At 35.9% G+C, this 15,826-nt stretch overlaps 1 protein-coding gene across 1 annotated transcript in view; it reads right to left on the bottom strand.

The window, feature by feature from the left end:
- Nucleotides 1-15,826, bottom strand: part of SCN7A (sodium voltage-gated channel alpha subunit 7) — a 90,323-nt gene that overhangs the window by 39,902 nt on the left and 34,595 nt on the right. The window contains exons 8-12 of the mRNA XM_070422816.1: nucleotides 12,482-12,551; nucleotides 10,602-10,743; nucleotides 9,480-9,680; nucleotides 1,250-1,346; nucleotides 376-614 (exon numbers count right to left, since the gene is read on the bottom strand). Coding sequence (XP_070278917.1) covers nucleotides 376-614; nucleotides 1,250-1,346; nucleotides 9,480-9,680; nucleotides 10,602-10,743; nucleotides 12,482-12,551 — 749 coding nt within the window. The remainder of the gene's footprint in view (nucleotides 1-375; nucleotides 615-1,249; nucleotides 1,347-9,479; nucleotides 9,681-10,601; nucleotides 10,744-12,481; nucleotides 12,552-15,826) is intronic.

The raw sequence follows: 15,826 nt of genomic DNA, 5'->3' as shown, positions 1-15,826 counted from the left end.
CAGATGTCAGCGAAGAACGTGTGTCTGCTATTTGACTTCTACCCTATTCTGATCTATGGGGATGTGATGCCCAAGAGAGTGTATACTTGGGAAAGGAGAGGAAAGGAATAATTTCATGACTGCTAAGCAGCTGGCGAGGAATCCCAAATTTCAATGGCTGATTTTTAAACTCTAGGTATAAACCTATTCAGTGATAAGAACATTTACAAAGCAGGGCTGGGGATGGTGAAGTGGGAAAGCATGAACACAATACTTTATCTTGTGCTTATATAATGCATTTGCAACATATTCAAGTTATGAAATAAAATAATGGGATAATGACAACTAAAAAAGATTGAAATTGCAAATGAAAGTAACATAGAATAAGAGCCTTACCAGGTTTCCAATGCTGAGAACACTGGATGTTGTTGCACTCATTGGATAACATTCCATGGCCAAAAAACATATGTTTAGAATTATGCATATAGTGAGAAAAAGATCAGAAAATGGATGCATTATAATCGCATGGACAAACTCTTTCAACTTTAACCAACAGGGAGAACAATTCCAAATCAAAAAAATTTTAGCAAATTTATACCAACACAATGGACATCTCTTCTGAGATTTTTTATGCTCTGCAATGAAAGAATAGTAAAGTGAAACTTTAGAAAATTGCCAAAGATTACTAATAAGAAATGACTTTTGCATATACTAGTAAAGAGAGGTTTGAAACTAGACTTCTGATTTGGAATTAGCAAAAAAGAGGAATATTTTATACTAATAAGCAGAGAAAAGTAAATTTCCTCTATTTTTTCATGGAAGCTGAATAAGACAAATGAAAATGAGACAAACTGTCTAGTGGAAGAAAAACATAGGAGTATCTGTCAAAATAACAAATATGGAATATAGCTGAGAACATTAAAATTTATAATTCCTAGATTTATATACTTTACAAAATAATGCCCCTTAATACTGGCATAATAATGAGTTACTGGTTGTATGTTTAAAAAGCAGAGTCAATATAGAGAGGACCTTAATATATTAACACTTTCCAATCTTAAAACACTATATTTATGGAATTTTTCTAAATTGTTTATCCTAATATTCTAGTTATTCCTTAAATTTTAGTTATCATATAAAATTCCGAAGTCATTATAAAATTTCTTTAAAAGTGAATCTTATGAATAGTACCTTTCATAGTATTTTTTACTAAATATTTTATCTAAAATATTTTTTACTAAAAATATTATCTAAATATTTTTTACTTTACCTTCTTTATGTCTGATAGTAGCATCATCCAACATATCCAAAGAAGTGATCATAGAAGTTGGTGATCTTTTCTTCATTTCTATTTGTGTGGTCTTGGCCTAAAAAGAAATTTGATGAGTATAATAATGGCATCTTCCCAAGATTATAACTATAAGAAGGTTTATAACCTCTTTAAATATGCTGATTTTTACTTCCAGAAGCTTTTTCTTTTTCTTTTGGGAAATGTGTATAACTTGCAACTTGACAAAATAATTGTATCCCATGAGGTCAACTATAAAAGGAGTAAATCAGAATTATAGTGGTATTACCCATATTTGACAAAGAATTCAATGTATAGATTAAGATTATTGTGAAATATCCAGTTGGTAAGCATGCTATTGAATAGCAACAGTATTTCTCTAACACAGGGATGGGGAATGTCTGGCCCCTGGGTATAAGGCCCATGAAATTATTTGATCTGGCCCTGCCACGGCATTAGGAGTGAGTTAATTAAATGTTTGACAAAATATAGCAGGCTAATTTTTAAGTTGATAATTTTGTATGACCCGCAAATGATGTTATAAATATCCAAATGGTCCTTAGCAGAAAAAAGGTTCCCCACCCCTGCTCTAACATCTTAAATTTCTTTCCTTGAGACTATGTTAACAATATAACTTTGCAAATTCTCTTGACAAAATAAAAATACAATGCAAATGAAATAAGTCTGGAAGAATATCAAGTAATAGATAATTTTTTTAAATTGTGTTGTTAGAACATATGTGATAATTCCATAAAGGAATCACTTCTTTCTGTCTCTCATATCTCTTGAATAACAGTTTTAGATACCCTCTGCTTTGCTGATGTGGCTACATAGGGTTAAAAAGAATCCTTGCATTGAAAAGGCACTCACAACTCCTAACTTTGATGTCAAGATTATAACTTCTACACATTCAGTGTTACAAATATAGTTCAAGATGTTCCTAGTGACCATGCATAAACTTTGTAATTTGATTTAGACTGTAAGAAATTCATAATGGGTAATGATATTACACCATAGATTTCCCAAGAGTTTTCACATTTGGCACACACAAAGAATAATATTTATCTATTTGTTAACTTGGGATAAATAGGTGAACCTACTCTTAGATAGAAATAACTATCGATGTTTAAAAAGCAGAGTCAGCCGAAACCGGTTTGGCTCAGTGGATAGAGCGTCGGCCTGCGGACTGAAAGGTCCCAGGTTCGATTCCGGTCAAGGGCATGTACCTGGGTTGCTGGCACATCCCCCGTGGGAGATGTGCAGGAGGCAGCTGGTCGATGTTTCTCTCTCATCGATATTTCTAACTCTTTATCTCTCTCCCTTCCTCTCTGTAAAAAATCAATAAAGTATATTTAAAAACAAAAACAAAAAACCTACTTTAAAAAATAAATAAATAAATAAATAAATAAATAAATAGCAGAGTCAATCTTATAGAGAGGACCTTAATATATTAATTACATATATATGTATTATATAGTATATATATTATGTAATACCTATATATATGTAATTACATACACACAGCTTGGAATACTCCCACCTTAACACTGAGGGATTTAGTAGATGAGGCTCACCAATAACCCATACACAATACACTCAGGTTGGCAAGTTCTGCTGTGGTCTATCTGAAGAGGCATAATAGATATGAAAGAAATCATATTCATCTCACTCAGTACCAGTCAAATCCCCTCTAATTTCACAAATAGTGGTGAAACCCAGTTATATTTCATACTGAGTTCCACTGGCAGATTCTGTAGGTCTACAAATCTTAGTTTCCTCCCCGCCTCCCTTTTTTAACTCAAAAAGGAAGCTAAAACCTGAGCATGTCAAGTTAATGTATTATTTAAGAAATTATTTTAGCTCACATAAAATTACATAAAATATAAGTTATAAATTATACAAGTCCAAATTTCCATGAGATAAAAAAATACATAAGCATACTTTTTTCCTGTTATTAAGATCTGATGAGGATTTCCCAAGTGTATCTTTATGATGATGACACTTTGGTGATATCGGGAATACTATCTTTCACTATGCTCTTAATATAGAGAAATTACTTCCCATAGAGCTATTTCTGACAGTGACAATGATTCATGGAATCACACCAAAGAGCAAGTCAGTAAAGACAGTCTTCTGCGTGCGGAATGGATGGATGGAGTAGGGAGAATAATAATGTTATTGTTGATATAGTCAATGCCAATTTTCTACTAATTTGGGTTGAATATGGATGTATTTTAGAATACAAAATGAACAAATTGAGCTAAAAATATTAAATGAACACCCATGTGTGGGCCAACTCTTAAGGATACAGCTATTTACAATGCAAATTGAGAGGATCATAACAGTAACTCCTTTTTGGAAGTTTAAGAGTTAATCAGGGCATATGCCTGAATTTCAGACAATTCAATGTCAAAATTAGACTGGGAAAAGGGACTACGTTTCTCATAACAGGTTTACATTTTCTCTGGAGGGAGGTGTGAATAAGGAAGAAAGAACACAGTCATATTTCTGGCATTAAGCAACAAATACCTGAAGTGTTCATCTTGGACTCAGACTTTCTCTCTTTACTGCAGCCACACTGACCCTGTTTTCTCTCCCTATGTAGCATGATCATTCCTCAGATCTCAACTCAAGTAACAGTTCCTCATAAAAACCTTTTCTGACTCAGAGAAATACTTTATTAATCTTTCAAAACAGCATATTACTCTCTTTATAGTTACAGGGGTTTTTTTTTTAGTAGAGAATAATAAAGTCAACCACCAGGAACCCAATATTCAGCTTCAACAATTAACAACATCATACCCTTCATTTATAATATATTATTCATCCAAGTTTCTTTCTGAAAGATTTAAAATCAAATTTTAAACATTTTTCTTATTTTTCAATTACAGTTGACATTCAATAATATATTCTATTAGTTTCAGGTACACAGCTTAGTGGTTAGACATTTACATAATTTACAAAGTGATCACTTTTTAAATCTTGTACCCACCTGGCACCATAGTTATTACAATATTATTGACTATACTTCCTGTGCTGTACTTTACATCCCCATGACTATTTTGTAACTACCAATTTGTACTTAGTCCTTTCACCTTTTTTACCCAGCCCTCCAATACCCCTCCCATCTGGCTACATCTGTTTCTGTTTTGTTTGTTCATTTGTTTTGTTCTTTAGATTTCACATATAAGTTAAATCATGTGACAAAGCATTTGTCTTTCTCTGTCTGACAGAATAAGCTTTTTAAAAAACATTATCACAACACCATTATCATCAGCAGCAAAATTAGTAATTCCTTAATATTATCCAATACCCAGATCATGCTCAATTTTCTTTCATTGATCAGAAACATTCTATTGTAGTTGGTTTGTTCCAATAAAAATACAAATAAGATCTACATATTGAACTTTGTTGATTTCCATTGAATATCTTGAGATTTTAATTTATTTTTTCTTATGTGATTTATTTGTTGATGATACTTGTTCACTTATACTGTAGAATTCTCCACATTCTTTGTTTGACAGATTATGTCCATTTAGTGTAATTTAATCTGTTCTTCTCTCTCCTACTGTCCCTGGAAAAAGATAGATCTAGAGGCTTATTAGACTTAGCTCAAATTTTGGAAAATAATTTATTGTATGTGGTGTTTTATGTTTCTTATTTCATAACATCAGGAAAGACATAATGACTAGTGGTCCTAGAGTTGCCATTTTGTGTCATGATAAGTTTATAGTCTATCTCCCCACTAGTTCGTTAGCTTCATGAAGATGGGTACTATATTTGTATCTATTCAAGTTTATTTTTAATCTGCAGTGTTTTGTACAATGCCTAGCACGTAGCAGATTGACAAAGTGTTATTTAACTGGATAAATTAGTTAGAAATGTCAGTTTAGATGGGCAAATAATTTGAAAATATTTATAATCCTGCAGTTGTATATATCTGATTCTTTCCCTGAGGTTTTGTCAGTAACTGACAACTTATAGAAAAGCTTTACTTGCAAATTGTGCAATTGATGGAATAATACTGTTTCAGCATTGAAACAATTAAGTAAAGTGGTGAACACTAGGTTCTTTTCCTATGTATTGAGAAATCAAATACTAATAAATACATATTTATTGCAACTGGAACTCCTCAATGAGGATTACATTTGAGGATTCATGAAGGCACTCATGTGTCGGTACATATCTTATGATCAATAAACATTATTTGCTATTATTGTTATTATTATTTTAAATTTCCCTAAAATGGGATATAGTCAGAGACTTAGAATTTTATGTTGATGAAGTATTCTCCATATGAACTGCTATGCCTTTTTGCATTTGTCTTCTTGTGCTCCCTATAATTAGTCATTAACATTTTTCAGTTGCTCAGTATATTGGGAGAAATGCCAAGCACTTAACATGAATTTATTTCATTTGAATCTTATAACAACCTATGAGACAGATGCATACTATAGATTTTTACATATTACAAATAAAGAATCTGAAGTTTAGAAAAATTAACAGAATTGGCAATACATCCATTAAGTGACTAAAACTGACCAAAAAAACTGAGCTGTTAGCCAATATGATCTATTGCTTTTCTATAACGTGAGAATATGAAGCATCTAAACACTCTCCCGATAATACCAACATTGGAATCTGACTTGTCTTCATTCAGATGGGTCACCTAAAGTGTCCTCAGTATGTTCCATGTTAAGTTCTCCCTCCAGTGTTTTCTTATGTATCAATCAAAAAAGAAAAGAAATCTTGTGAAAATGTTTTTCACTCTCACTTCCTGGAAAACCTTTGCATGACAAAATGTTCTAGTATTCTTCCAAGAAAAGAAATCTTTTACAATTGAGAATTTTAATGAAAATCAGAAAGGCTTTGTGTGATCCAGAGCAGCCAAATGAATGAGAATATTGGAAAATTAGGAAATAATCCAAGTTCTTAAGCAGAGTTAATAGGGCATCTCATCCTGGGATAAGAGCAGTATTGTGTTCTTGGATACATTTGTGTGTTGCCCTTGACATTTGAAATGTCACTTCAAAAGAAATTACACATTTAACATATCATTCAGACTGTAATCATTCAATCTTAAGGACCCAAGACTCATTTCTAGAAACAGAAAGCTTTTGTAATTTGCTTTTCTGTGACTTCCTCATGGGTGATATAATGGCCATACTCAATAGCCTCTTGTTATACATGTTTTCTTCATATGGTGTATAATTGCTTCTTGTTTCAATGGTATGTGTGTTATAGACCATGTAGACATAAGTATCCTATATAATAAAGAACTAATATGCTAATTCGACCAAATAGCAGAATGACCTTTCAGGCGACCTTCCGGACGAAGCCAGGGCTGGGCGGGCCGAGGCAGCCAGGGCTGCGAGGGCCGAGCCCCTTGCAAGAATTTCGTGCATCGGGCCTCTAGTCTATCAATAAGTTGTCATTCAGTATGATCCTGCATCATGTCATCCAGGCCCCACTTTTGGAAGAATGACTTTCCTAGAGCTTCTTTATTGATAACTCCAGGCCTAGTGCATAAAATTCATGCGTAGGTAGGGTCCCTAGGCCTGGGACACAATCAGGGCTGATCTGGGCCTTCTGGCTGCCAGCCAGGGCTTTCCTTCCCTGGCTACAGGCTGCTGCCCCACCCCCTGCTGGTCAGCACATGTCATAACAAGCAACCAAACTCCCAGTCTCCCAGTAGAACTCCCAAGGGAACACTTTGCATATTAGCCTTTTATATACATAGATGACTTGATAAAAAGGATTACATATGTAGGTAAGTTAACATTTTCCCCTTTATGACTCAGAAGGAAACTTTAGTACCATGAACCTCCTAGCCAGCTTTACTACACTTTCCAATTAGTGTCAGAGCATATATCTTGACCCTTTACTTCTCCCCATCTCTCCTATATTGAGGAGATAGAAGGGCTAAGCAGTCAGGGACAGGACCTTGGGAGAGGAAGAAGAATGGGGAAGTCCTTGAATAACATGACCTTGCAGATGTGAACATGATACAGCTTTCTGACTGTAGCACAGAGAATAACAAAAAGATTTAGAATTGACCCTCGCTAGGAGGAATTGCTAAGGCAACCCAGCTGGGTGGGGAAAGAAGGGCACATGGGAGACATGAGCTTTAAAATGTATGGATGTTGCTAAGACAGGCAGCTTGCAGATAAGCAATCACAGGGATGTTGCTAAGGCAGGATTATTTGAAAGCACCAATTGGGAGCTAGCAAAGCATGTATTTACCCTACACAAAGAAGAACACACTCTTCTCTTCTCTCTCTAGCTTCTATGGCAGGGGATAGGCTCCCCTGTACCCTTGTGGCTTATGACTGTGTGGGGGGACTCCACACATGGACTAATGGACTTTAATTAGCTTGGATGCGGAACTACACTTGGCTACAACATGGAACGGAAGCTCTGGGAACTGGCCTATTTTTTGAACCCCAGCTGCACCTTTTCCAGGACTGGCTTGGGGTGCATGGAGCTTTGGAACCTGAGACAAAGCAGCTTCACCAGTAACCTGCTTTGGGCCCCTTTCCTGCTGCCACCTGTGGCGAGAAGTCCATCTATCACTCAATAAACGTTGCCTCTCTTAACCATTTTTGTCCGTGAATCCATTCTTCGCTTTTGTGAGACAACAGACTCAGACCAGAACAGAAAATTTGGCATCAATATGACAGAGTCTCTGGTATAGGGCCTTTCTATCATTTGTCAGCTCGCTCAGTCTATCCTTTTTCCATCTAATAGAGAATGTAGTTTGAGGATTTTTCCCTCCAGTGTACACAATCTTTATTAGCAGGTGTCAATAGTACAAACTAGTAAATATTCCAGAGGAATCCAAAGGAGATAGGACATGGCTCCCTTCCCCCAGCTGAGGGCCTGTAACAAGACCAGTGGAGCAGAAGCTCTTGACTGTGACCTGTGACCACTTTGGACCCAGCAGTCTTCAAACAAGATCCCAGAGGGAAAGGAGCAACACTGCTGGAGAGGCCTGGGCTGGGTACATCATGGGCTGCTTGGCCTCTGCTTCCCACACAGCTCAACAACTCCAGGTAGGGGTGTTAGGAGACTGGCTAAAACTATCCCTCTCCAAACCAAGGCAGAGGTGTGAGGTTACCAGCTCCTGTGGGATTTGAGCCAGCTACTTCTGGTTGTTTTCCTGGGTCCTATTCTCCCATTTAGCCAACTTTACCAGCACTATTTAGATTTTAAAAAATAAATTTCTACAATTTCTTTAATGCCACTTCTGTCATTTGTTTTGATTCATAAACCAAATATTTTGCTAGGAAGCTAAAAATCTGAAAATGTATTCAAACACAACACTAAAATCATCTAAAATTACTCTTGTGAAGTGTTACTAATCATGGATTTAATTATTCCATGAATAAAATAATTCCTATATCATGGTGCATAGTGCATTTCCTCTTAAAGGAGCTAGAAAGCCAATAAAGAAATTTTTTTTCTCTTTTTAAAAATTCAGTCCTGTACTTTTATCCATGCTTTTAGTACTTTGTGATTTCTAAATTATGGAAAGCATTATCACTTTGAATTGATCACCAAAATTTTCCAAATTATGATGTGCTATCTGAAGCAAGTCTGAATTAATAAACTATAACTGCATTGTGGGAGGTCAAGTTTAAATATATATGTATACTAGAGGCCTGGTGCACAAAATTCATGCATGGGAGGGTCCCTCAGCCTGGCCTGCACCCTCTCTAATACAGGACCCCTTGGGGGATGTCCAACTGCCGGTTTAGGCCCGATCCCTGTGGGCCTGATCATCCCTAACTGCCCTTCCCTGCTGGCCTGATCACCCCTAACTGCCCTCTGCTGCCAGCCTGATTACCCCTAACCACCTCTGCCTTGGCCCCTGCCACCGTGGCTTTGTCCGGAAGGAGGACCGGAAGATGTCTGGTCTATCCAGTCTAATTAGCATATTACCCTTTTATTTGTATAGATAGTTTATCAGCAGCAGTAATACATGTTTTGGAACAAAATATATATATTAATGAAATATTAATGGTATTGGCTTTTCTTACCATAGTGCACTCAGGAAAGAATGTTATGTAACAAAAACAAATGCTCTTATCAAAATCACTTTCAATCTTCTTATCATGCACCACACACCTATTGAGGATCTAGCAATATACTCTAAGATCTTGAGAAGATAACTCAAATTCTGTGATTCTAAGAAGCATTTTAAAAATTATACCTCAGCTGCTTCATTTTCTTCTTGAAGTAAAGTGTGCTGAAATTCTGTTTCAATCTTCTTAGTTTTTTCAGCAGCTGTCTGTTTTTCTTCTTCATAGGACATTGCAAGTATGCCCAAGAACAAACTTGCCATGTAAAAGGCAAACCAAAAACTTATTATAATAAAAAATATCATGTAGGCCTTTCCAGAAGCATAAAGGATCTAAGGAGAGGTGGAAAACAGGACAAAAAAGAAGATGTTATTTTTCTTCCTGTAATCTTCTTTTTTTAAATAAAAATGAAGTTTTTATGAAAATAATTTAGTCATAAGTGAAATGTAATCACAAGACAGTTCAAGTACTGGCTCTATTGAAAAAATAAGCAAAATGAAATTTAACTTTAGATTTATCTAAGGTATAAAATATATCTAATATCCTTTTATATTAACTATGCTACTAAAATAGCATTGCATATTCTGCTGTGCAAAACTTCTCTGAATAAAAAAACTGAATCTTTGTTTTAATTAATATTATATCTTCTTGAGAAACTATGGCACACAAATCATCAGTGATGAAGACAGACTTTCAGAATTTGGATTTCAAGTCTGATAACAGCAAGCCTTCTGTTACAACTGAGGCATGATTGGATATTAAAGAGAAATGAGAATACGAGAATTGAAAAGAAATAGCCCATTGTAGGTATTCAATAAATAATTATGTAATACTTGGTAATCTCATAGGTTCAAATTTGTGACTGAAGAATTGGTACCTAGAAATCTTCTTAACTTATTTCATATCACAGAGCAGGCCAGTGATCCTATATATACCTGTGTTGTAACTTTGGAGAGGTTACCCAGCCACTGTGATCTTAGTGTCTTCATATAAAAATCATATATATATCGCCTCCGTCTGCCCATAAAATATAGGATTGTTGTAAAGGTTAAATGAGATGTCACACATAAGAGTACAGACCACAACACAGTGTTAGGGTATAGTTTGACCCATAATAATTCTTGTTCTCTTTCCTTCTGTCTTCAAATACTTCACATCAAAATGTAATAAACTATGTTACATTTGAACATTGTCTTGGCAGGGAGGGGCATGGTACCATTCTCATGTGCATGGCAGATTCTCTCTGTTCTTACCTGATGATACAGTGCTTCAGGGTAATCCTGCGTCATCAACCGGAATAGGGCTAACAAGGCCCAGCCAAAGTTGTCAAAATTTGTGTAGCCATTATCAGGATTCATGCCAGCTTTTATACACTCATATCCTTCAGGACACTGACTAAATAAAGAATACAAAGAAAAGAGCAACTGCTTACTTTTAGGTGACTTCTAGATTATGGTCAAATCATAAATATAGAACATTTGCCCATAAATAATAAAGGGCTCTTGTTTCCATAGGGAGCAATCTTCTCCCAAACAATTTCCAGTGGAATGCTGCAAATGAGGTAGATTTTTAAGTTGGTATAAGTGAAGAGTGTTAATTAAGCTAAAAGGAAAAGAGGCCTGACAAGTCCTTTTTGCCAAGCCTTTGTTAAAGTTTTCTTTAGTACCCAATATCAAAGTGAAAGTATAAATGATGAAATATAACATAATAAAAACAAACTGCATGAGTTAAGGGTTTAATTTTCAATTGGTCTCACCTCAAATCCTTAGATCCTTATATTTAAGGGTAAGAAAATATTTATTACATCAATAATTACAAGCAGTACTTGCACTACCATGGAAAGAACAAATACTATTTCATTTCCTTTTATGGAGTCTTCATACTTTTATCTACTGGGGGCTCGAGTGTTGTGGTCAGTTATTACAGTAGTGGCCCAATAAGTGATGCTTCCCTCTATCCATGTGCATTCCTAGTTGCCTCAGACATTATTTTGACTTTGGCCATGTGTCTTATTTTGAACATTGGTTAATGGTTAATAAATGTGATACAAACAGAGGTATAAAAAGTAATTATGCATCGAGGCTTGCTGAACTGTTGATCCACATAATCTGAACAAATGAATATTTGTTCTTATCTTAAGGCACTAACTTTTGGGATCATTTACTCTGCAGCAAAGTATGATGGCTACAGGTGAAGTATTGCATGACTTTCTGGCCTTGAAATATATCATTGTGATTCTGGATATCTATAACCAGATATCTTCAATATGTGTTAGGAATGTCCACAAAGAGGGTTAGCTGGTGTTGAATACGACAGACACAATGGGATGAGCTCACAATTTGGACTTGAGAATAGAGTGTAAACACAGAAGTAGCTGGGCAAAGAGTTGAGCAAGCGACAAATATCTAAATCAATCAAATAGAACAAAACTGCATAATTTAGGTTCCTCTCCCCATCATGTGCCATTTGTCAACCTGGGCCCGTGAGCCTAAGAAAAAGTAAGCCTACAGATGGGCATCAAGTCATCAGCTGAGGGAAGTAGCATAAGGAACTCTGTAAGGCATTGCACTGTCAAGAAGCACTTTATTTCTACTTTCTGAAATTAGGACAAGACATGAGAGTTGTGTTCCCACTGAAGAATTACTTATAAATATTGTTTTCAAGAACAATAAGCTTTTTCTTAATTAAAATTACAGTCATAAAAGATAGATAAGCCATAAATAAGTGAAATAACAGCAAATCTTTAGTATTTCTTTCATCAAAGGCTTGGGGACAAAGAAAAGATTTTATTGTCTTTTTTGGTAATTTCCACTAGCTCTGAGGCACACTAAAAACAGAAAAAAATCAGATCTTGTTTAAGCCCCAGTTCTGCTGTTTACTAATGACCTTAAACAAATTATTTAGCTAGCTTGACTATTGTTTTCTAAAAAAAAAAAATAGAATTGGTTTAATAGCATTCCATACTATTCATTCTCAGCATGGTTTCAATGAAAAACAAAACAAAACAAAACAAACAAAACAAATAAGAGATTATCTAATCAAACCGGAACCATAAGTAAAGATAATAATTATCCAATAAGTACAATTGATTGGTGATACTGACTTGACAGAAGAAAACTTTAACCTCACTTACCTGGCATCTGATCTGTTGCCACAAAGGAGAGCATATCTTTCTCCTTCCAAATAATAAAAGTTTTCTGTTTCTGAAAATAAGAAAGAAATTATATTCTATATCTAATTTTCTAAGCTTGAGTGAACAGCATATCTGAAAGCCATTTAAACCTCTATAGTGAGAAGGAATTAGCATATAGCTTGTTTTTTTTAATTTTTTTATTGTCTAAAGTTTTACATATGTCTCCTTTTTCCCCATTGACATCTCCCCGCCCCCCCCGCAAGCCATTCCCACCCCAGGCAAGCCCCCACCACCCCAGTGTCTGTGTCCATTGGTTATGCTAATATGCATGCATACAAGTCCTTTGGTTGCTCTCTAACGCCCCCCCACCACCACCTCCACTGCCATTTGTCTCTGGATCTATTTTTGTTCATCAAATTATGTTAATCATTATATCCCACATATGAATTAGATCATGTGATATTTATCTTTCTCCAACTGACTTATTTTGCTTAGCAAAATGCTCTCCAGTTCCATCCATGCTGTTGCAAATGGTAAAAGTTCTTTCTTTTTTTTTTTCCCTTCTTTTTTATAGCAGCATAGTATTCCATTGTGTAGATGTACCACAGTTTTTTAATCCACTCATCTGCTGATGGGCACTTAGGCTGTTTCCAAATCTTAGCTATTGTAAATTGTGCTGCTATGACCAAAGGGGTGCATATATCCTTTCTGACTGGTGTTTTTGCTTTCTTGGGATATAGTCCTAGAAGTGGCATTACTGGGTCAAGTGGGAGTTCCATTTTTAACTTTTTGAGGAAACTCCATACTTTTATCAAGAAAGCTGTCTCAGCATCTGATGCACAGGCAAAAAGTCCTCTGGCAATCCACCTACTTCACTGACCTGAAAGTGATAAACTCAGTATTGAAAGAGAAGAATCCCTTTCAAAATTAGAGTTCAAGAAAATGAATATAACCAGCCAGGTACGTCCAGACCCCTGAAGGAAAAATTCCTAAAACTAATATGTTGGAAAGCCACGGGCCTTTATCTCCAGGATTTATTCCTGATGCTCTTCCTGAGCAGAAGACCAGATTTTCTGTCTTTGGGTTTAATTTCCATTCTTTTCTCACTTCGAAGCTTATTTTTCTTCATTGAGCATCCAGCGCCAATTATTTCCATGGTGTCACCTATTTTGACCACAACCTAAACTGATCTGAATTACAGCCCATAGAATTTATCTAGATATCCTTACTTGTCAATTAAAATGTAAACTGGGCCAAAACCGGTTTGGCTCAGTGGATAGAGCGTCGGCCTGAGGACTGAAAGGTCCCGGGTTCAATTCCGGTCAAGGGCATGTACCTGGGTTGCAGGCACATCCCTCGTGGGAGATGTGCAGGAGGCAGCTGGTCGATGTTTCTCTCCCATCGATGTTTCTAACTATCTATCTCTCTCCCTTCCTCTCTGTAAAAAAATCAATAAAATATATTAAAAAAAAAAAATGTAAACTGGATATTTATAAATATAGTTACCAAGGTTGGGAACATGCATCCCTAGAACCATTGATTTTTAGATTCTAAATTCAAATCACAGAAATCAAACCCATGAGAGCAGTTCTGAGCATGTGTATGTGTGTGTGTGAGAGAGAGAGTATGTACATGCAAAAATATATATGTACACAAAATTGTATATGTTATATATACAAAATTAAATTACTCCAATCTCAAATAATGTCACTTAAATTTGTCATCTAAAATAATTTTAGAAGAATTTTTAAATCATACATAATTAGAAACCATTGATCAACCTCTTGAATAGCAGTTAAAAAGGAAAAGACAATCAAAGAACTTATGTGCATATCTGCATAACCCAAGGACACAGACAATAGTGAGGTGAAAGCCAGGGGAGGGGAGGGGAGTGAGAAGGTGGGAGTCAAGGGGGAAAAAGGGGACATCAGTAATAGATTCAATAATAAAGGTAAATTTTAAAAAAACAATTGAACTTTGACATTAGTGAAACTGGACAGTCCCAAATACTATTCTATGAACAAGGACTATGACATGGCAATTAGGTTAATAATATTATATTTTCAGCGGGTCCTAGCATGCTATTTGACTATTTTAAAGAGGTAATCTTTAAAAGTGATTTGTTCTTAATATATTTTAACAAAGATGAAAATAACCTGTTTCCTTAGCAATAATTAATGAAGTAGCAAAAATTATTTTTAAGTAATTAGCATATTTTGTTACATTGTCAAAGGAACCAAAGGGTATTTCAATTGGAATCTAACATTTACTAATCTATCTCCTGATGTCCTCACCACTAAAATTAGGGCCTTGAAATAGACACATACCATAAGGAAACATTCCACATACTCATATACTAATAATTCTGTATTACTTGCATCATTATCATTTCATGGGGAAAACTAGAGAGTAAAATTTATTAAGATTTGTTTTAGAACTTATTAAATCCAAAGTATAAATTAATGTAGAAGGACTACATAAGATTAATCAATATTTGTTTTTTATTAGTTGAAAAATATGCTTTTATTTTTTTCTAAATGCTGTCAGAAAGACCTGATAATTTTAATGTGAGAAAAAAAAAATCCAGTAAGAGTATGGTTTGTGTAAAGGGAAGGGGTATTAAACCCGAATTTTGCTTGGAGAGAATCCTGATTTTATCCCCATGTAGTTACAGTACTCTGGAGCATTCACTAAATTTCTCTGAACTTCATTTCCTTCTTTGTAACAGGGGTTATTCATGTCTCCTCTGCAAGGTTGTGGTAAAGATTAGAATCCAGGATATACAAAACCTTATTATGATTCAATAATAAATAGGCAAATAACCCAGATAAATGGATTTGAATAGACATTTCTCCAAAGAAGAAAGTGAAAGAAGTTAGTCACAAAAGACCATACACTGCTTGATTCCATTTAAATGAAACTAGAGGCCTGGTGCACAAAAATTTGTGCACTTGGGAAGGTCCCTCAGCCCAGCCTTTGCCCTCTCACAGTCTGGGACCCCTCAGGGAATGATCACCTGCTGGCTTAGGCCCACACCCCGGAGAATTGTGCCTAAGCTGGCAGTCAGACATCCCTCTGGCAGCCCGGGAGCCCTTGGGGGATGTCCACTTGCAAGCAGGGAGAATGCCAAGCTGCAGTCGGACATCTTTAGTGATGCTGAGGAGGTGGGAGAGGCTCTCACTACCACCGCTGTACTGGCAGCCGTCAGCCAGGCTTGTGGCTGTGAAGAGCTCCCCCTGTGGGAGCACACTGACCACCAGAAGGCAGCTCCTGCATTGAGCGTCTGCCCCCTGGTGGTCAGTGTATGTCATAGTGACCAGTGATTCCAAGTCACTCTGCTGTTAG

This window comes from Myotis yumanensis, unplaced genomic scaffold (assembly GCF_028538775.1).
Source record: "Myotis yumanensis isolate MYYU_CA2020_CCGP unplaced genomic scaffold, mMyoYum1.0.hap1 SCAF_8, whole genome shotgun sequence".
NCBI lineage: Eukaryota > Metazoa > Chordata > Mammalia > Chiroptera > Vespertilionidae > Myotis > Myotis yumanensis.
This window is presented reverse-complemented; position numbering and strand designations above follow the sequence as displayed.